Source organism: Micropterus salmoides, unplaced genomic scaffold (genome assembly GCF_014851395.1).
Source record: "Micropterus salmoides isolate LMB-PRFRI ecotype aquatic unplaced genomic scaffold, ASM1485139v1 Ms_hic_scaffold_20, whole genome shotgun sequence".
Taxonomy (NCBI): domain Eukaryota; kingdom Metazoa; phylum Chordata; class Actinopteri; order Centrarchiformes; family Centrarchidae; genus Micropterus; species Micropterus salmoides.
Genome location: NW_024041151.1, coordinates 10868676 through 10889617, shown reverse-complemented (window position 1 = coordinate 10889617; position 20942 = coordinate 10868676). Strand labels below are relative to the sequence as shown.

At 43.2% G+C, this 20942-nt stretch overlaps 1 protein-coding gene across 1 annotated transcript in view; it reads right to left on the bottom strand.

Annotated features, from left to right (window-relative positions):
* Positions 1-15: 15 nt before the first annotated feature.
* The window catches only part of rapgef1b (Rap guanine nucleotide exchange factor (GEF) 1b), a 45420-nt gene continuing 24493 nt past the window's right edge, over positions 16-20942 (bottom strand). Inside the window, 24 exon segments of the mRNA XM_038733163.1 lie at positions 16-1240; positions 1503-1631; positions 1723-1820; positions 1961-2062; positions 2152-2230; positions 2346-2440; positions 2539-2623; positions 4025-4210; positions 4809-4901; positions 5988-6072; positions 6453-6528; positions 7260-7365; positions 7827-7912; positions 8876-8968; positions 9472-9618; positions 11447-11608; positions 14444-14646; positions 16702-17008; positions 17010-17218; positions 17753-17939; positions 18048-18162; positions 19571-19726; positions 19810-19898; positions 20012-20168. Of these exon segments, the coding sequence (XP_038589091.1) occupies positions 1090-1240; positions 1503-1631; positions 1723-1820; positions 1961-2062; positions 2152-2230; positions 2346-2440; positions 2539-2623; positions 4025-4210; positions 4809-4901; positions 5988-6072; positions 6453-6528; positions 7260-7365; positions 7827-7912; positions 8876-8968; positions 9472-9618; positions 11447-11608; positions 14444-14646; positions 16702-17008; positions 17010-17218; positions 17753-17939; positions 18048-18162; positions 19571-19726; positions 19810-19898; positions 20012-20168 (3196 nt within the window). The 3' untranslated portion in view covers positions 16-1089.

Below are 20942 nucleotides of genomic sequence, written 5' to 3'. Positions count from 1 at the left end.
GACCAACACGGTGTGTATAGAAACAGAGCTGTTCGTTTTATTGGAGTTTGATAGCACAGTGTGATGTGTTGGTTTTGACCATTATCCCAAAAAGGAATCAAAATGATTTACTACAGCACATTTTTGAAATGACAAACACACAAGTCACTGAGAACTTCAGTCACACACAAACAAACACTCTTTCACACGCTGACATGACGGGGACAATTGTGATTGCCTGATGGTTCTCTACACCTGAACACTGCACACAATGATTCGGTATGACATACATAGATCACAGCATCTTTAGTAATTTATCTTTTTGTGTTTTTGCTTTGCTTTTTTTAGTGCACATATGTATGGCACTTCGGGAGAAGCTAAGCTCTTCTCATAAGCATAAACATCCTTTTTAAGAACAAAAGGAGCACTGTATATAATACATTTCATAACCATACATGATTCTTACACAAAATGTTTCAAAACAAACTCAGTCTCTAAAGGTCATCCTCTCTTCAAGTTCAAATCCCCTCGCGTCTCCCAGCAGATTTTCAGGTCTGCCGCCTGCATGTTTATGTCACAGTTCAGGGCAGGCAGCTCTCGAAGTTCTGCTGTTTGAAGGGGACTCGTGAGTCAAGGAGAGGGTTGCGGAAGATGACCAGCAAATGGCACATACATAAAAGGAAGAGGAAGGAGCAACTCGGAGAGTAATGGACCATTCAGCTCAATCTCACGCACACGCAACAGCTTCACTCTAAAACAGAGAGCCCAGGGAGCAGACTTTGGTTATTTCTGTAGTGTCTCCCTGTCCGCTCTGTGTGATTCTTCACTCCTCCTTGGCACCAGGCTACCTCCCGTCTCACCAGTCACTGAATCTCTCCCCGTCTAAACGCCAGAGCCACAGTAATCCCAATAATAATCTCCCAGAGCAGCACACACTCTTTGTAAACCTCGGCCACGCTTCAGTTGTCTGTAGTTTGTTCTGCATTCCCCACAATGAGTCTCCCATTGGCTCCAGCGGATAGCTTCCATTCGTCTTTCTCTCAGTCTGTAGTAAAGTGGAGTTAGTGTCGTGAAGCACAGTTGGAGGTCAGTTTTGGACGCCCACGGGCCCTAGGTCTTCTCTTCGCGGTCCGTCTTGCGCCTGGTAATGTTCCTGGGCTTGATCTTCAGTGACAGCTCCCACAGGGCCTCCTCTGCCAGGTGGTCGCTGAAGTCGTTGAAGAAGCAGACGATGTCTTCGTTGCGCTTCAGCTCATAATGCCTGGCATGAGAAGAGGTTGAGGTTTGATTAATGCAGTGATTCATTTGCGAGAGAGCAAATAGCCTGGGTGGAGATGACAGCAATGTTTTATGATATTAAAACGTAATGAAAAACAAAGTAGGCATCCGTTGTATTTCTTGCAAGTGGCAAACAAATGATGACCTTTATTACTGGGATTGATGTTTACAAAGTTCTAATAATATATCAAGATTACGATCTTTTAGGATCTTTTCATCCTGTCACTTCATCCTAGTGTACTTACACTTGCTGGAAGCGCCGCATGCTGTCCAGGATGTTAAACTGCTGCCAGCGTTTGGAGAAGTTGACTTTCCCATCAATGAGGTCAGGGTTCCCCAGGTGGACGAAGGTCAGGTCCTGCAGAATGAGACCCCTAGAAAAAGGAGGAGGCATGTCAAGTCGTGGCTCTCAGCTAAGAGAAAATGTATGAGTTTAAGCATGTGTGTAAACATTAATTCACTTACAGGTACGGGATGCATGGAGGCTCCACTTCAGCCAGAGCAGCTCTGTATGCTCTGAAGGAGGAGGAGCTGTCAATCAGCGTGCAATATTCTTCCAATCCCTGAGAGAAGAATAAGGAGGACGAGTGATATGAGAGAAAAGTGATAAACATAATCAGGAGACAGAGGTCTTGACGACTACACCATCTTTGGACTTGACATTTCTCCCCTCCACACACACACACACACACAATCCTCTCACCTCTGAGGTCTGTTTCTGCCACTCCAATCTCCTGATGGGGGCAGAGTCCAGGGCGGACAGTATTGCCAGGTAGGAGTTGAAATTATTCAACTTTCTTAAGTGCTGTAAAAATAAATTTGTATAAATGGTATAGGGTTAAACAAAAAGGATATTACATGACAAACAGGATATTTAAGTCTAAGGTGACTAACCTTCATTATCTTGATGAACTTGAGAAGCAACTTCTCTCTGTCTTGGGCTTTCTCTTGCTGGATTATCAAAGAGCGCACCCTAGAGGGTAAAACAAAAAAACAGTATGCCGTCAACATTTGTGAGGGCAAGAAAGTATAAGAGAGAAGCTGGGAAAACCAATGACAGACGGCGAGGTGTGAGGTCATGAAGTTACCAATAGCTCATGTTGTTAAAGTGCTCTGTAAACTGAGTCAGGTTCGGACTCTTCTCCTCATTCTGCTCCTTGGCCCAAAGCAGCACCTCGGGAATCTGAAGGAAAACAGGAAAAGGAGTAAAATTTGGGGTTGACTCCGTGGAGGATCAACGTCAAAACACAAATCAATGTCAACAAAATAAAGACACTGTACCTCAATTTTATAGAAGAGCTCAGCATCAAGAAGAGTGAGCTGATCGGCGATCTCGTGACTACGGAAGTCATGGAGAGTTCCAGGCCTGTTAGGACACAAACTATTAGGTGATGTATCCAACTTTAACATTTTACATTCCAGATGGGCTGCAGCCACAGGCCTGACAGGGATAAAAACGACTCTTTCCAGTCTATCATGGTAGTTCCTTTTGGTGCAGCTTAAAGATAGTCTGGCTGTGTTGTAAAAGGCAAATGAACCTAAGAGATTAAATTTTATTTTATTTTGGAATACTAATTTAAACAGTTTGTTTAAATAAACTACCGGTAGTTATACAAACATATTAATGAGGTGGATGAGATTTGAGAATTCTGTGTGAAAAAAGGAGGTTAAAATGTGCCTTCAGACTGTGTGAAAATTTATTACAGGTCACACTGTACAATTCTAAAAAAGTCTTGGTCGCAGTCTGTGTCAGAATGTATGATATCAGTTTGCTGCATGTCAGATGAAAGCGTGGTGAATCATATGAGGTAAACAGAAAAAAGTATGGAGAGCTGAGTCATCGGCTTGTGTCATCCATCTGTGCTGCTCATGCAGGTTTTCTTCTTATTACAAAACTTCTTTTGTTTTCCCTCCATCATTTCGGTTTGTGTGCATGTTTTTTTGTTCTTTAAACTTTATTTAAACATTGTGCTTACAGAATGTCCCGCTGGCCGGTGTATTCCGCGTCATTTCATGTCCTTTCCTGATTGGTTGGTTTGCAGACGTAGGTTGCAGAAGCAGTAACATTCTGAGAATTTGGTCCTACATTTCTGACACTGTGTTGCAGGCATTGGTTGCCAAAGCTCCAAGTCTGCCTCTCTGTTGACTTGCGTCAGTGTGATCTAGGGCCGCTGTTTTGGATTGACGGTCAAAGATTTTACCACATTTCTCTCTTGACTTTCACCTTTCAGACAGCCTAAAACCTCACAGAGTAAAGGGGCCACTGTTGGGTTAAGATTAAAGACTGTATTTAGAAAAGAATATGTATGTTTTGTATTTATGGTAATTTATATTTCTCTCTCTAAATTACTGTATCCACTAAGAGTTAATTGAGTTTTTTGTAAAAAGTAAATGTTGACGGTAATGGTTTGTAAAACTGCAAAGTCACATAACTGATCAAACCACCTCGGACACCACCCTGATGAAGGCAGAAAGCTAAAAATGTTCAGGGAATAAAGCATGGTGTACTAGATAAGAATTGTGCTGCATGTTTCAATTTTGGATTCAGTGGAAACAATATCATTATAATATTAACATATTATACTATTTGAGGGGAGCCATTCTAAGAGCCTTATCTGGCAATGACAATCAATTTAAGTAATCCTGTGTAGTCTTGTGGTTTATGGTGGCCAAACCAAAACTGGCTGGTATCCTCAACGCTCACAGCACTACACTTACTATCAACACATCTCATACCGGTCTCAGAAAAAGTTGACCCTTGGAGTACCTTGCAGAGACGCCTCGGGCAGCAAGCGGCTTGAGAGAGTTTGTGTAGCGCAGCAGCTTCTTCTGCTCCACCTTATCCAGGATGTTTTTGCGGAGCACACGGGCAAGGCTGAGCTCGCCATTGCACACCAATGTGAACACCAGGTCCATTAGCTGTTTCAAGATGTCCTCCGTCAGCTCCACCAAACTGGAGGACACAAGAACAGGAGGAGGAAATGATTAAATGATTAAAAACTTTGGAGCCGAAGGAAGGAAGCAATTCAAGTGGTTGTTGATGATGGGATGCTCTTGCAGAATAAGGGACATATTTTCTGATTATAACTGTCAGCAGAACAATAAATTAAGCTCTTAGGATGATTGAGTTGAGTAGTTAAAATAAACAATACAGGAGGCTGCAATTCATTGTTAGTAGGGTAATATGACTTGACAAATTAGCTTTATTGTTATATCCCAGCATCAAATCAATATTAATGAGTTTAACATGATCCGTTGTTTAGAAATTTAATAGAGTCAAGAGTTTGATTTGAATTCTTTTTATAGACCTTAAGATTATTATTAAGTGTTTCAAAATAAAAGCTTAGTGCAAACCAAAATAATGGCATACACAGTCCTATTTAAAGCACTATCAATATCCACGCTTCTAAATGTACGCATGCTTTTATTCATTAATTCACTGACAGACAAATTTCTCTCTCCATAGTCCACATCAACTTGAAAAGGTGGTGCACTACACACTCTGAAAGGTCTTCCCCAGATTAAGGATAAACATATTGAGTCGTACTCACCACAGCTCATCCACCACACGAACCAGCACAAAGAATGTGTTCTTGCTGACTCGCTTCTTGAAAGTGTCCGGACTGTGGCAGAACCTGGTGTATGTGCTTTGTGGTCAAGGACTATGTGGATTCCAAAATACTTCATATATAACTAATAGTTTACAAACGTATGTTTGTGATGTTCCATCAAGTGATGAGACAAGATGTGTGAAGTTTTGCACTTTTAAAAGTTTTTGTGGTTCTACAAATCAATTCTGATTATTTACCTTTTACCCCAACCAATGTACTTGTACAGGGTGTGTGTGTGGTGGTGATGGAGCAGTGGATAACACACATGCCTTTGGTTTGGGAGACCTGGTTTTGATTTCCACTGCAACACATCCACCAATGTGTTCCTGAGCAAGACACTTGACCCCAAGTTGCTCCAGAGGCGTGAGACCTCTGACATAAATCCCATTTGTAAGTCACTTTGGATAAAAGCGTTAGCTAAATGAGTAATTGTAAAAGTACTTATTTTAGGATATAAAATATCCTTCAATTTAGAGAACACTGTCATGGCACAAAAACTGGGGTTTCAAGTTCTCTTTTATTGTATGCAAACGTAGGTAAATAATCATAATCAAACATGTTTCAGTAATAACATTATTAATTGCAATCAATGCAACAACTATTTTCATTGTTGATTAGGCTGTCGATTATTTTCGCGATAAATCGTTTAGTCAAATGTCAGAAAATGGAATCAAATAATGTTTCTTAACAAAGTGACCCAAACCAATTAATCGATTATCCAAATAGTTACCGATTAATTAAACTAATGTGTTCACCAACTTAGTTAGCTCTGCCACTAGCACGGCTAAAAACAGTGACAAAACATTACTCGCGGATGTTTGCTATTGGACAGCCAGCTTTTAAGATCATATGAGGGAAAATCTTGGAGGGAAAAGGTCATGTTACTTTACATACATTAAGTAAGACGCACAATCATGAAAGGCCTCAATCGGGTGAGGATTAGGGTTGCACTGGTCTCAATCTATGAATGCTTGTAACTAAAAGAGCAAACAAGTTAAAGAAGTACTCCTTGATAAATAAGGATTATGAAAAATAATCAGTTGTCAAAAAAAACAGCCTTCTGCCAACAAAACAGCGATTAAGCACAGAGTGACATGTTGAGTGATTTGAAAAGGATATCTGTAGTGTAGCTTCTTAATGAGGTCCTCTGGGGTTATAAAAGTCCTATATGTAGTCAGAAAGGCTTCACAGTACAAAACAAGATCTGTCAAGCAAAAGCAGAGGAAAAAAGAAGCATATTTCAGTTGAAGTGCAGCCAGAGCTCCCAATTAAGTAACTGAAGCCGATAACACATCATCAAACGCAAAGCCTATATACCCAGACTGACACATCGCAAATTACTGAACCAAAGAGAGACTGAGGGCTATTTAAAATGCTACTCAGATGAGGAGATTTGAAAACTAATAACACGGAATCACAATTTACTTTAATACAAATAAATCTGTCTTTGAATATAAAATGATTGCAGGTCTGTAACACTAGCAAAACAAAGCTGTTCCGGTGACCCCGAAGCCAAGTAACACACTACTGCACACAACAAATATACGAAGCCGAGTACGAGTCTTAATGTGTTCTGTACAATACCTTTGCGGTCTGTTTCTGTAGCATGGACTAATAGAATATCTCCTGATCCAGCACGAACGTCTGGCCCATCATCGTTCTGGGAAAAATTAAGGAGAGCAAGTGAGGCGCAAAGAATTATAGAAAATGGACAACAGAGGGAAAGATGGAAAGAGGTGGATGAGATGGAAAGCAGGAGAGAGAAAGAAGAGTGTTCAGAGTTTATGTGGACTGATGCAGTCTAGCCCAATGTAGCCTGCACCTTTCCTTCTTCTGCCTGTTTTTTTTCTTTTTGCTTCCACCCCTCTGAATGGCCCCCACCTCTCCCTGTCCTGCACCAGCTCCTCTGATGACGAAGAAAGTCAGACTTGTGTATGATAAAAGCACCACCCACCACCTGCAATATGTCTTCTGTAACAGCCCTAAATGTCATCACAAGCTATGAATCTTTCCTCATTTGATTTCTGATCTCCTATCTCCTTCTGTAAATAATTTCTGTCACATTGCCCCTAACCTTGCAGAGTAGTGAGCAGTATTTTCACACATCTGTCTATCAGACTGCACCAACAGGACAAAGGAGGAGGAGGCGTAGGAGGAGCGCGGTTTGTCAATATCAGCGCTGCAATTTCAGAGACTAAACTCCAGAGGGCACCAATGGCTATCAGAGGTGCATCTCAGGATCTGATTTCACATCAGAGTGACTCACAGTGACCTTTAGCCTGCGCTGGACTAACAGGATAAAATGTGCTTTGTATGCTGGAGCTGCACAGTTCTGTCACAGCAGATTCCTAAAAACAGCACACAGCATCAGCAATAGTTTTTTTCTCTTACTTCTTGTTTTAGTGTTATCCTGTTCATAATCTCCTTGTGGTCTATGAGGGAGAGCTCGTCCACGTCTTCCTCATCGCTCCCGGCCGACTCTGTTGACTTCTGCCTCCTAAAACACACACACACACACACACACACACACACACACACACACACACACACGACTGTCATCAGCACAGAAACACTCTGAGACACCAGTGACTACAGCTGTGTTCCAAAGCCATACTGCATGCTACTGCTGAAACGTTTCAGTCATTTGTCAAGCAAAACGTGAGGATTTAATTTAACTTTTTGATGAATCAATGAACTGAAAATCATCGGCAGATCAATCAATAAAATAATTGGTAGTTGTAGCACTACTACATAATAATTCTACACAGGTTTCCAGTATGTAGTGTGCTCATACTGGGAAAGTATAGTAACAATATTTATGCTAAAATAAATAAACTAACTTAAAAAAAAAAAAGTAAAGACATTATATGTATGCATATATGTACTGTACACAGTATGTAGTATGTAAATGGGACACAACATATATCACTTATAGGATGTTGATATTACGACTCTTACCTTTCATTGTCCAAAGCCTCTTTGCTGTTGGTGGATGTCATCTGGGGGGTGGGGTCCTGAAGTACATCGTCAGCTGTGATTGTTTCCTAATTAGTCGAGGAAAAAGCAATAATCAACGTCGGTACTGTGGGTTACATGGAACATCATTGATGAATGGTTCCATGCATTGACAGAAGGCTGGCTATCGATGGAGTCGTATGAGCCACCAGTGCATGCAACACCTTTGGTGGAGGGAAGGATGGATGCTTTGTAAAACATCTACGTCACTAGGTTTACAAAAGGATGTTATCCCTATTAATGTTGACTTGAATTAGGTTTAAAAGCCTTTCTTCAGTATGGATAGAAAAAAAAACAACAACAACAGAAGAAACCCAAAACAGAAAGGACTCATTCACACTGCAACTGCACCAAATGTAAAACTACAAACACAATCGCACATGCATACATCGTCTCTCTCTGCTCTCACTCTCACTCTTGTTTACACACACCACAACCCAAACATACCTAAAATACACCTCGAACGCACACGCTTGCCCAAGGGAATACAAAACACAACCACACACACGTGCATATAAGCGGTTACGGGGAATGTTAATGGAAAATTGAAAACCGGTGAACCATTGAGAATCCCTTTTGGAGCAGCCACATGTCGGGTGTTAGATTGGAACAAGGTTAAATGCTCGTTACAGATGAAGCGCAGCCAGAGAGACAGGGATCACCAGCCAGGCAGTCAGAACAACATACAGATGGACATCTTTTCCACAGACACCAACCACAGAATATTAGTCCCTTGCAGGCAAACCCGTGAACCTGAAGTCATGCTCAGACAGGTTTGGCTACATTCACATTCCATTTCAGCGCCATCAGTCCAAGAGATGAATCAATAAGAGATGCTCACTGCGACAGATGACTGGTGAGAGTGATATCTGCCAGTCAAACAGGCCTCCTTTCTTCAAACCCACCCACTGCATTTCAAACTGATTCATATCCTGAAGTGATGGGACGTGAAAATGGAATTGACCTTTCACTCGTGGCGGTCAGCTACTTACTCTGAGGGAGAGAGGCAGCTCCCCATTGGCCTGGCTGGACGAGTACAAGTTGACGTACTCACCCTCCCCGCCCTCGTCATTTGCGCACTCGCTCTACGGGAAAAGAGGAGGGACACAAACCAAGACGTAAAGGAGCGGAGAGGGGCACAGAGCGTTTGCTAACAGGCGTCAAGTGTGAATACGTGGGCTAGGGTGAAGAGATAGTGGCTAGCCGAGGTTTGGTACTGTACAGGGAGCAGTGTGTTTTCCAGCTCAGTATCACCATGACCACCAGGTGGCACTGGAGTGCATCATTTGTAAAGGTAATAGCATTTACTGGCAAAAAGAACATGCAGTGCAACATGCTCTACTGGGATTCTTTTAAGACCAATAATCAGACAGCAGACGGTTTGTGGGCAGTGATAATGACAACAAGATGCCACTAAGTGAATGAGTCACTATATTATCATCTGAGCAACAGTAATGAACAGCAAACTCTGCAATCTCGCACCAATCTGCCAAGGGAAGGGGTCCAGTATCACATATTTTTGTCTCAGAGAGCTGGTTCATATAAGTATCCTGCATGTGCTTCCAACATCGATCCTTTGTAAGCTCACCGCTGAGGTGTGGAGAGAGTCAGTGAGAGAAGACTCAGAAGGAAGACAGACAGCCACAGAGCCCATTGAGCCAGCCAGGGAACCGTTGGGCCCGCCCCCGCTACCATCCAGAATGGTGGCATTGGTCAAGGCAACCTGGTCCAAGCTCTGCGATTGGTGGAAAGAACGAAAGCAGGGAAGAAAAAAGAAATAAAATAAAAAGACAAGACTAAGGGGTCAGAGAGGTGAAGACAGAGCAGATAGAAAAAGAAGCTGAACAACAGGAAGCAGAGGGGAGGAAAAAAAGGTGTTCACCTCATTCTCCAACACCACTATTAAGCCCGGACTATGACAGTGATGTGCCTGAACATGAAATGCACTGCACACACACGCCCCAAAAAAATAAAACACGGGAACCAGGAGTATCTGAAACATCTCCAGTGAGACACCATGGAAGACGACAAGACAGAAATGTTGAACAGTGAAATACATATAAAAGCTAGCATCAACTCTTGAGTATGTATGTGTGTCTTAATGTGCATGCGTAATATGTGTGTCCAGCTGAGGAGATGCCTGCCTGCAGGGAGGTAGTGGTAACCTGTTTTAACACGTTAGCACATATCAGCCCTGTTTCAGCATACCAGCATTTAGCGGTGCACAGAACGATCACTGATTAGCACTGCAAACACTCGGCTGACACACAAATGCATGCACGTGTTCAAGCACAGACACGCTCATTCTGGCCCTTTTTGTTTGTAGTAGTGGTCTTACAAAATACTGATGAAGTTGGGAAACTCTATACTAAGAGCAGCAACACACACACACACACAGGCGGAGAGACATTTCCACAATGAACTACTGAATATTTGTCTCTCTTTCCAGTCAACATACGCAAAGCAGCTTTCCTGGCATGCCTTGCCTCTACCATGACATCCTCCCAAAAACCATGCCCCAATGAGTTGAGGAATGCAAACATTCCACAGAAACAGAAAAATGGGAGATGTGGAAGAGTGTCTCTGTGTGCGCATTTTGGGGGGTGGCGGTGAATGGGGAGACTACACAGATAGGAGAAAGCAGAGAGGACGCGGAGAGAGACTGACGCCGGAGGATGAAAAGACGAAGAGGAAGGAAGAGGAGAAACAGGAGGAATGTGTTTTCCATCAGGTCCATCTGGTGCTGCATTCCACAGGCGAGATATCCTGAGGGAGATCCACATTGTATCTTAGGGTGCCTCGCACACCAAGGGGTCATCATGGGTCATCATGGGTCACACCCCCCCAAACCCAAAATACTGAAAAATAGCCAGGTCCACTATAGGGTGAGTATAGCATTCATTAACCACAAGCTAATATATTAACAAGAACCTGATGATGGTTCAAACGTTCCAGTTACACCAACAAAGAGCTATTTTCTTATTTAAAGTGTCCAACCAAAGAGGCCGACAGTCGCTTATGGTATTTGGATCAACTGCTCCAGACACACAAATCACTCACTGCAACTCTGAGTCAAACTGAAAAGGAGGAAAGGGTCAAATGATTACCTGTCATGTGGAGAAATGCTTCAGCGCAACACGCAAAAACTTGGCTGCACAGGACCACAACAAATAACTGCACATACTCATGACCACACAAAGCACACATTAATAACACCACGTCTAATGCCTCGGCTAAAAAACACACAACAAAACAACTAATTCACTCTGTCAAAACAAAAGCACGCATGGGTGGGTGGATGAACAAAAGGACCACACAGCAACCGAACCATGACCCTCGAGGGAGAGCCCCATCAGCAACCTCAAAGAGGCAGGGGTAGATAAACAGACTGTGTTACATATGGAGCGTGCGCGCACACACACACACACACACACACACACACACACGTCAAGCCGCCCCTGGACCAGTCCAGGACCACACAGCACCCACACCGGCGTGGAGATATGGAAGCGGATGGATGGGGTTTAAGTGCAGCATGGTGGTGGTGGGGGACGACGACTCACCGTGGGTGTGGTCAAGGACGCTTGGCCAATCAGGTAGGAGTTAGAAACGGACATGCTGAGGCCCAGCCCAGAGCCCGCCTCCTCCATGGCCGCTACAGACGGCTGGAGGTGGCAGGAGAGAGAAGAGGAGGAGGAGGAAGAGGGGGAGGAAGAGTGGGAGGCCTGAGAAGGAAACAAAGAGGACGAAAGAATGGTGGAAAAAATAGAAAAGAGAGGGAGTGAGAGTAATGGGGGTTAAGAAAGGCAACAGGGGGAGAACAAGGTGTTAAGGGAGGAAAAACAGAAGAAAAAAGAGGGACAGTTTATTACACTAGTAAGCAAGACTGAATTAGAGCAGATTTAATCAAAGTTCAGCAGCAGAGAAGTGAAGTTGAAGTGGTGAAAGCTGAGGAGGATTCTGGTAGTTCAGCTGAGAAGAACCAGCTCACTGGCTGTGGAAATAAGTACTTAACAGACTGCCGCTGCTGAAGTGTTAATGAATATGGGTCTACCGTTATGTTTAAGTTGAAGTGCTTCCTAGAAAGCTCTAATTACTTCAAGGTTCATATGACCTGTGCATGCAGGTTACACACATGTATGTCTGCTGTGACAGTTTAATAAACTTTATTTTAATATCCTGAGCTTCAGGGGCTTTACAGAAACCAGGCCAACTACAACACGTTCTAAACAGGACCAATATTATCCGCTCTGGGTTTTTTTTCACCCATTTCCTTATCCACACAGCAGCTGAAATGACCTTTTTTTTTTCTTTTGCAAAGCCGTGTAAAGTCGCCAAAGCATGTAAGCCTGGAACATGGGTTTATGGAGGAGGCAAACAGGCTTATTCCAGTGGGCCACAAGCTCATCAAGTCCAAAACATGAGGCCAGATTAGGCCTTGCAGCAGGAGCAGAGATGGCTTCAGTTTGACTGTACACTCAAACAAAGGATGATAAAAATAAAAGCTGAGCACAGGGCTCCGAATACACAGTTGTGGTGGCAGAGAGAGGACAATGGACAAAGAGAGAGGAAAAAAAAAAAGACTCTGCGGTGGCCACAAAGTCTATTTTCTTCACTCAGCTATGATACTGTACATCTAGCTATACCCTGGAGAAGAGCGTCATCTGTTTACTGTCCACAAATGTACTGTCTTCATTACTTCAAAGCTCTGGGCCAACCACAGATCAATTTGTCACCTTCAAATAAGTATGGCAGACATTAGTCAGGGAACATAGGTAGGTGTGTTTCTTTGTGAGAACGCCATGTCTCATATGTGACAGTATGGCAACCACAGACCATGGACTGAACATGCAATGGTTTTGCAGCCCTAAAGGGAAATTCTGATATATTTCAACCTTGTGTACATCCCATAAATATGACCATTGTGACTCTTTGGGTTGTCCACCCCCCCTTAACAAACATGGCTATTCCAGGGGGCTACTTTCTGTGTTTACTCGATCAGACGAGCATTTTTAAAGAGGTCATATTATGTTTTTTGGCTTTTTCCCTCTCTCCTTTATTGAGTTATATATATTTTTGTGCATGTAATAGGTTTGCAAAGTGAAAAAGCCCAAAGTCCACCCCCACAGAAAACTCTTCTCAGAACTGCCTGAAAACACCTAGTTTGTATTCTAGCCGTTTCATACCTGTGCCGACACAGTGATGAAAGCAAATGCGCGTCATAACACCAAGCAGCTACTCCAACACGCCCTCAAAAACACACAGAGCTGCAGCACACACCTCTCCTCTCCCTTTCAAACACTTGCTACCCTCCAGACAGTCAATGGACATAAAGTTGTTACTGTGATGTAGAGACCGAGCTCAGTTAAAACTTTATGGATGAAAGATACATTTGTTTCAACTTAATAACTCACCACTCTGAAACTCTTGTTCCAGTCCATGTTGCTAAGCTGGTAAGGGGAACATGAACAGCTGAACAGAAGCCGTGTTTACTGGCTTCTCACGACCCACCCTTCTCTGCTTCTAATTGCCTAGTAGTCCTTAACTAGGAACTGCGCGTCTGCAAGTCCCAACAAAGATCTTGTATAGGCAAGATGTGTCACTCCATAACTAAAACCAAGTCTACAACATACAGGGTGAAAAGAGGCAGCAATGTGCAATATGACAAAAATATGGTGTTTTTTGAAAATAAAACCATGTAAACACGTTCTGGTACAACCCCTAAATAAGACTTTGAATCTGAAAATGGGCATAATATGATCAATTTTAAAAAATCACATTTATTTGGAAAGCTGGAAGAAAATAGTATGTTCATGTAGGACCTCATGACTCAAACTAGTAAGAAGCTGGTTGAGAAAAAAATATTTCAGGGCTTTTAAAGGTTTAATTTCAAACTCACATGGTTTATCACAGAGTGACTTCCTCTGCTATGGCTTATCCTATTTCTCTTTCACTCTCCTCTGACTCTCCATCAGACAGTTGTCTCAATTAACCCAGACGCCGACCCACATTAAGATAAGTTGACTGGATCTGATGCGGGACTGATAAGGCTGGTCTTATCTCCCACTAACAACCAAACACCTCAGTGTACGCACAAGCGTCTGCTTTGGTTACAAAAATGGTGAGGAGGGGAGATAGAGAGTAAGGAGGAGCTGAATAGGTGAGAGATAAGCGGCTCGAGAGAATATTGATGAGGATTACCACTAGAATGTACTTTAGCCCCAGAAAATACTATCTGCATTATTTCTTCTCAGACACTCTTTGTCATGTGATTCTAGGTACAGTATGATCTCATAAATTAATAGTGTAATAAATGAAGGTTCCATTTTGGTCTTAATTTAAGGAAGATGCACTGAACAATTTAAGGAATTTAAATTACAGCTTTACTCATGCAGTTCAAATGAGTAAACCCAGCTATTTTTTCCTACCCACTTGCAGAAGACACTTATTTACTTTAACTCTGGTAGTTTATGAGAAACAGTACAATATCGAAGTAACTGGTTTTGGTTCTTCAAAAGCGTCACGGTAATCATACTTGCACACACAGAGGGGTTTCTTACCAGTTGCCTTTGTTTCGGGGGCAATGCTGGAGGTAGCACCGGCTCGTGGACTGAGTCGGTGCTGCTGAAGGAGTCATTGAAGCCGCAAACCTCCTGGAAACGCTTGTTACGCTGCTCGTAGATGCTCTCGCTCTGCGGCATCTGGTAGAACACGGAGGGCTGGGGCTCAGAGTAGTCTTCGACAAACTGCATGTACTGGAGGACTGGAGGAAGGAGGGGGGTTAGATTATAAAACATGTATTGTTTTTTTGTTTGTTTAGTTTTGACTTTGAACATTTCTTTCAACAGTAAATTTTGCCCTCTTAAATTACTCCTCACTTTTCATTAAAGAGGCAATCCAATAATTTACCATTGCACTTTCACAAACTTGAGAGACTTACATGGGACATATTTACAAAATGAACAGTAAAAATCAAATGAGCAAACTTGACTTTTACTCTTACTATTATGGGTCAAGTTCCAAAAACACCAGATCCTACATTTCCCATAATGCAACTCAAGAGCATCTTTCATTATGGTGCGTTCCATTTGACATGGGAAGTTGGAATTTCCGAGTTCATAGGTCAAAATTTCAAAGGGAACGCCCCCCTTAAGTCGGAGACCCGACTTCGGAAGTCGGGACAATCGCACTACCCCGACTTCGTGATCCAAGCTGGCTGTCGAGGTATCAACAGTTAGTGAAAGCTATATATATATATATACTGTTTATTAGCACTTCTGTGTACTAGAAATGTTCGTGCTGTCCAACAGCTGTATGTGGTCGTGTTGCTACAGTGTTTAATGTGAGTAAATACCGCACAATGCGTTTTTTTTAAATCAACCGGCGTATCAATAGCTAACCTGGCTAAAGGCTGGCTGAGCGAGGTTTTCCGACTTGTTAACTGGAACGCCGTCAACTCGGGTGTGACGTCATTCCCAGCTCTGACCTACGACTTCTGAGGTAAATGAAACGCACCATTAGACCCTCCCTGCAGGGTTAACCTCCATGTTTTTTGAACACCACACCCTCCCTCAGTGTGTAAAGCAGGCTTTCTGCTAAAAAAAACCCAAAATATCCAAACCCAAGATGAGATGACTCTGATGACATCACCATGCCATTATCAGCTGTTTTCTCAGAATTGACCATTCGCTAAGCCTTAGTTACTGTTGTTAAGTCAGACAAACTGTTGGATTTATCACAGTGCTGCCACTGTCTATAACTGCACTCCCTGGAGACAGAAAGGTTAGCATTATACATTTGAAGGTTGTATTCAGGCTGTGTGTGACTGGTGTGAAACAAATAATGACAGAAGCTAAAGCCTACTGATCACAGAATAAAAGACAACCACTGCATCACTTGACAATTGAGACAGAGGATAACGATATTAAAGGATCAACAGTGTTCCTGTAAAGCTGGGTAGGTCTCTGTGCAATCATTAAACAGCAAAAACAGTAGGGTTATATAACGTTATATTCAGTAGTATGGTAAGTTATGTAACTAGCATTAGCTAGCTAACACATTACATTAGGAACAATCCTCACCCAATTTTTTTCCGGATTTGTTTTAGGTTTTGGAAAGGGAATAAATCGTACTTCTCATTTCAACCTCTCTGGGTAGTGACTGTAACTATTACAAGTGCCCAGGAACAGCCCTTGACCATATCTTGGAAAAATACAGCAAATAAAAGCTAGAAAATTATGCTTTTTGCACACGAGTCATGAAAGTGTTGGATCTCAGTTAGTGCGAGTCCTATTCTGAGCTGTGATTGGTCAGCTGCATATTCAGGACATGGCTTAGCGAAGGGAAAAATTAACAGTGGAGTGTCCCTTTAAACTGGCTTCAAGACAGACAAATCATCCATGCATGTAGCCATGCATTGTAATAAGTGTTTAATAAGTGTTTAAACTAAGAGGAAGGGCTGACTGTATGGAATGGCATAATACAGTAGCTTGAGAGGAAGTGATGTAGCAGGTGTGTCAGGAAATGACCAAATGTTGCCCTCTGTGCCCTTGGAGCCGGACCCATTGTAGCATATCCTGGTATTCACTTCCTGCCTCTATTCACAGTGGAATATTTCCTTGACATAAGCTATGCTTCAATGAACTGCCAATGTCCCACTGTCCCTTCCTTAATCAACCCCATCCCTTCCTTTATTCTTCCCTACATTAAACTCTTTGTCCCTTCCTTTGCCTCTATGTCATCTCATAAAGGTCTTTCTTCTTCCTCATCTTCATTGCTCCCTCATTACGCTCCCATGCACTCCCTTTTCCTCACTTACTGTTTCTGCTTTTCTTTTCTGGCAGTGGCGGTGGGCTGGCGGGGACATCTGCATTCTCACTGGCTATGTATTGGGTGACGAACACGCCCCCATTTGTCTGGGGCATGGGTGAGATGGGTGTGAAAAGGGGGAATGGCGGTGTAGGGTGCAGCTCCTCTTCAGACAAATTGTCATATTGAGAGGGGTAGCGCTCATAAAGCACCCTGGACCCTCCGTCCGGGAAAGGCGATGTCTGGGTGCTGCGGCGCTTCTTCTGGGGCAGGGCAGGGGGGCGCGCTGATGCGGGAGGACTTGGTTTGGTTGGGTTGCTGTGTCCAGTATTCAGGCGGCTGCTGGGGTGGAGGTGCACTGAAGCGGGGATGTGAGGGATGCTGCCCAGGGACCGGAGAAGAGGACTCGCTGTGAGACTCTGGCAGGGGGCTCAGGCACCCTCCCACCGGTATTGGGGGCAGGTTTTCCCCAGCTGACAAGTCTTGGTGGAGGAAGTCATAATCTGGGTCGTAATGCTCGGTGTTGTCTGAAAAGTAAAATAATTGCATTTTTTATTAGCAAACAGGCTTTTTTTCTTTTTACATGTTTATTACAGCATTATATGTTGAAATGTATATTGTAATATGTATATTAACTTTTTGGGAGAAAACTGGTAGTTCCATGTAAAATCAGACGTTGAGGACCCCCATATCCCCAAAATGGCATGATTCCCGTTTTGACTGTGACATTGACAGTCGAATCGAAGCATCGAATCTTTGACTATTTGGGGTCAGCCCCAGTTACACTATACGGACACTTTTAGATTGGTTGGGTCCGGTCAATGTACTTTTTGCAAGTTGTAAACATTAACTAGGCTACCAATAAAAGATGGACTGTATCTATCCTCTCAACCAACAAAAGCTGATTACAGATCTAAAGTGATTTAGAACTACGTAGAAAATGATGAAAGCTACGCCTAATTAAATTCTAAAGGATTCGGATTAGATACGATTTTACGCTAGATTCAGATATGATAAAATGCCATCGAACCCCAACCTTTAGTTTGTCTTTGCAGTCTTACCAAGTGTCTCACAGCTGGTGTTACGAGAGCACTGACCACTGTCTTGCTCCATGGAGGAGAGCTGTTCATCAGACTTGCTAAGTTTCCCCATGCTGCTGCATGGAGACAAGCGTGGAGAGTCGCCCCCATAGGACTGGCTCCCCCCGGAGAAACGCCTCTGAAGGAACTCCTGCTCATAGTCCTGCTTCTGCATAGACAAAGAAAGACCATTTGATGGATATTTCCTGTACATTATGTTGAAAGAGTCTTAAAGTTAAACTGAAGGTATTGCGTATAAAGGACCATAATCCCCCACCTGTCTGTGGACGCTGCAGGGCAGGCTGGAGCCGCGGCTCATTGGGGCAACCACTGCAACTCGTGTAGGCGAAGGGGCTGACTGACGCTTCTTAGGGGGAAGAGCTGGTGGAGGGCTATCGACAGATACACAGAAAGAGCAGAATAAAATAACAGGCTTGTTGGATGTTTTTGTCCCAGAGGAAAAGTCGATACAGACAATCAGGCAAGCACACAAAATACGGCTTTCTCAGACATGTATGCACACACAAATCCATGTATGAATACATCAACACACACATTATCATCCCTCCTGTGGAATAGTGAGATGAAAGTGAGGGTGTTTCATGTTAGCCTCTCTCAGCTATGACATGAAGCTGGCTTGCTTGTCAGTCCTAAAGTCTCTCAGCGAGTTAATACCAGGTCAAAATGGGAGCAAAGAGTTGAACATAACTAGGCACCATGATATGGAGGCCAGCAAAAAAGAGACACTGGATAGGTCAGTCACACACTGTCATGCACTGGGCGGTCTTCTTATTGGATGATGAATTCTTCAGGGAATGCCCAGGGTGACACAAATGTTATAATGGGATAATGCAACCATGCAAGTCAAAAACACTTTCATCCAATCCAGAAGCTTTATGGGGGACTAGGGTGGGATGTTATAATGGAGACAGATGATCCTATGGGCTAACATACTTCTCCTTCTGGGAGGGTCTCCTTTGGCCAGCGTCAGCACTCAACTGTGCTCTGTTCACAGAATCCAAAGGGAAACCACAGATGAAAAACATTTGAGAGAGACAGCAGAGGGAGTACGACAGGAAGAGACAGAGCAACAAACAAAGTACCATATTTAAAGTGTGAAAGTAATGAAAGGAGTGTGTCATTTTGAGCATTTGGATCGATGGATATGCAGCTGAATCTCATGGGAAAAGACTATCAAACTACATCAGAAAATACACTATACACCAAAATGCCTTCGACTGTCAAATTTAATAAAAGGTCTAAATCGTCTAAAGGTCTAAAAATGAAATAAATAAACAGAAATTCCCCTTACATACCCACACGCTAAAAGCCTTCTTTATTCCTCATTTGATATTTGTGAAACGTTTTCAGATGTAAAAATAAGTTAAACTTAAAATGAAACAGCTGTCATGAGCAAATGCAGAATGGGCACTTCTGCTATTGTGACACGAGTGCAAAAGTTCATAATGCCTCTGAGACACCCTCACCACCAAGCCTTGTTTGGTTGGCTTCACAATGGATGGAGAGACAAAACCTAAAGAGAATCTATGACTTCAACAAATACAGCTTCATGAAATACCAGTCCTTCCACAGCAATGTTTGGCCAAAGTGGAAGCTTCAGCGAGAACTGTTGGCTGAGAAATTCCTACTAAATTAATATTTCAGCCCATTGTTGACTTTCACATTGACCAAACCAACAACCTGAATTTCAGTGTTGGATCCATTAATTGCAAAGAAACATCTCTACATAGATAGGACACAGAATATTACAGCTACAGTTATAGTGTGTGTTGTCCTCACCTGAGCTCTGCCATTTTGGCTTCGGGAAGGGGGGGTTTGGGAGGGGCTACTTCCTCATCTTGTATGTCAGTGGCAGCTGCTGCAGGAGTAGCTGCTGGAGCAGTCTTATTCGAAACATCCTGCTCCCGATGTATCAAGGGCATCTCTGATGACACGCTGCTACACAGATAAAAGCTGTCTGAGTGAATGAACTACTTTGAGAGTATGTTTGTATTCTGGAGAGAGCGCTTTGTACTCACCTCTCTGCTGTGGTTGCAGGTGGTGCAGGTTTGTTAGGGGTAGTGGGTGACGGCTGCTCCTGTTTCTCTATGGTCAGCTTCACCAATTCCTGTTCAAGGAAAGACAACACAGAAAGCTTCAGCAGCTGCTACAATTACACCACCACAGGCAGGACAAATAAAACACCATCCATAAAATTTCCTCTATCAGCGAAGGCCATACCTTTACTCCATCCAGCACTGCTTTGATGACACTGGTGACAGACGCCACATTTTCCTTGTCCTCCAAGTCGATGCCATCAAGCATCACTTGGTCTGCCCAGCGGATAAGGTTGGCCAGACTCTGATACACACGGTTATGGCAGGAAGACAGCGCCGAACTGTTGAACAGGTGTGAGAATAGAGTTGAGGCAGGGATGAGGTGGGGTGGCAGGAGGAATTCAGGAAAGAGAAAAAGAAAAGTGGCATATGGAAGAGATAAAAAGGAGGTGACATGGAAACCAGAGGTGCAGAAAGAAGACAACACAGGAGAAGGGGTGTGAAAAAAGCAAGGTTAGGCACATTTTAGACAAAAATCACATAGAAACAAGAACAAGTGATACACTTCCATCCATCTACTAAAAACATATTTGTTGGGGGGGGCTTTTGTTGAGGAACTGCAGGTTTGCTTGACTGCATGCTTGGAGGATGGAATAAGCTAGCTAGTGCTGACAGAAGAATATGTAACCACACGGGGAAGCAGGGTTTGTTTCTGCCTGTAGTGAATGGTGCGTTCAGACCCAACACTAAGGTGTGGCACGGGCCTGTACCAACACGCTGCGGCTGATTCACAGTGCAGGAATATCCCTCCGCTGTGTCTACACAGCTTAACTGTGGTGAGCAGGAGAAGACTGTAGCTATGCAGGGTTTTTTGGATTTGAGGGACGGTGGAGCAGTTGGAAGGGTGGAGAGAGGTTTGACCCAGAAAGACAATGTTGCACTGGAACTAAGTAGGAATAGGGCAATTATTATAAAGTTTGCAGCTATGAGTGGCCATTTAGTATGTGTTTGCAGATAGATACATTAACCTTTTGGCAAATAAGCACTTTAAATGAACTGTGTGAGACTGTGTGCCAAGACAGTGGGTAGGAGCTACACCCACTGTTGACCTACTT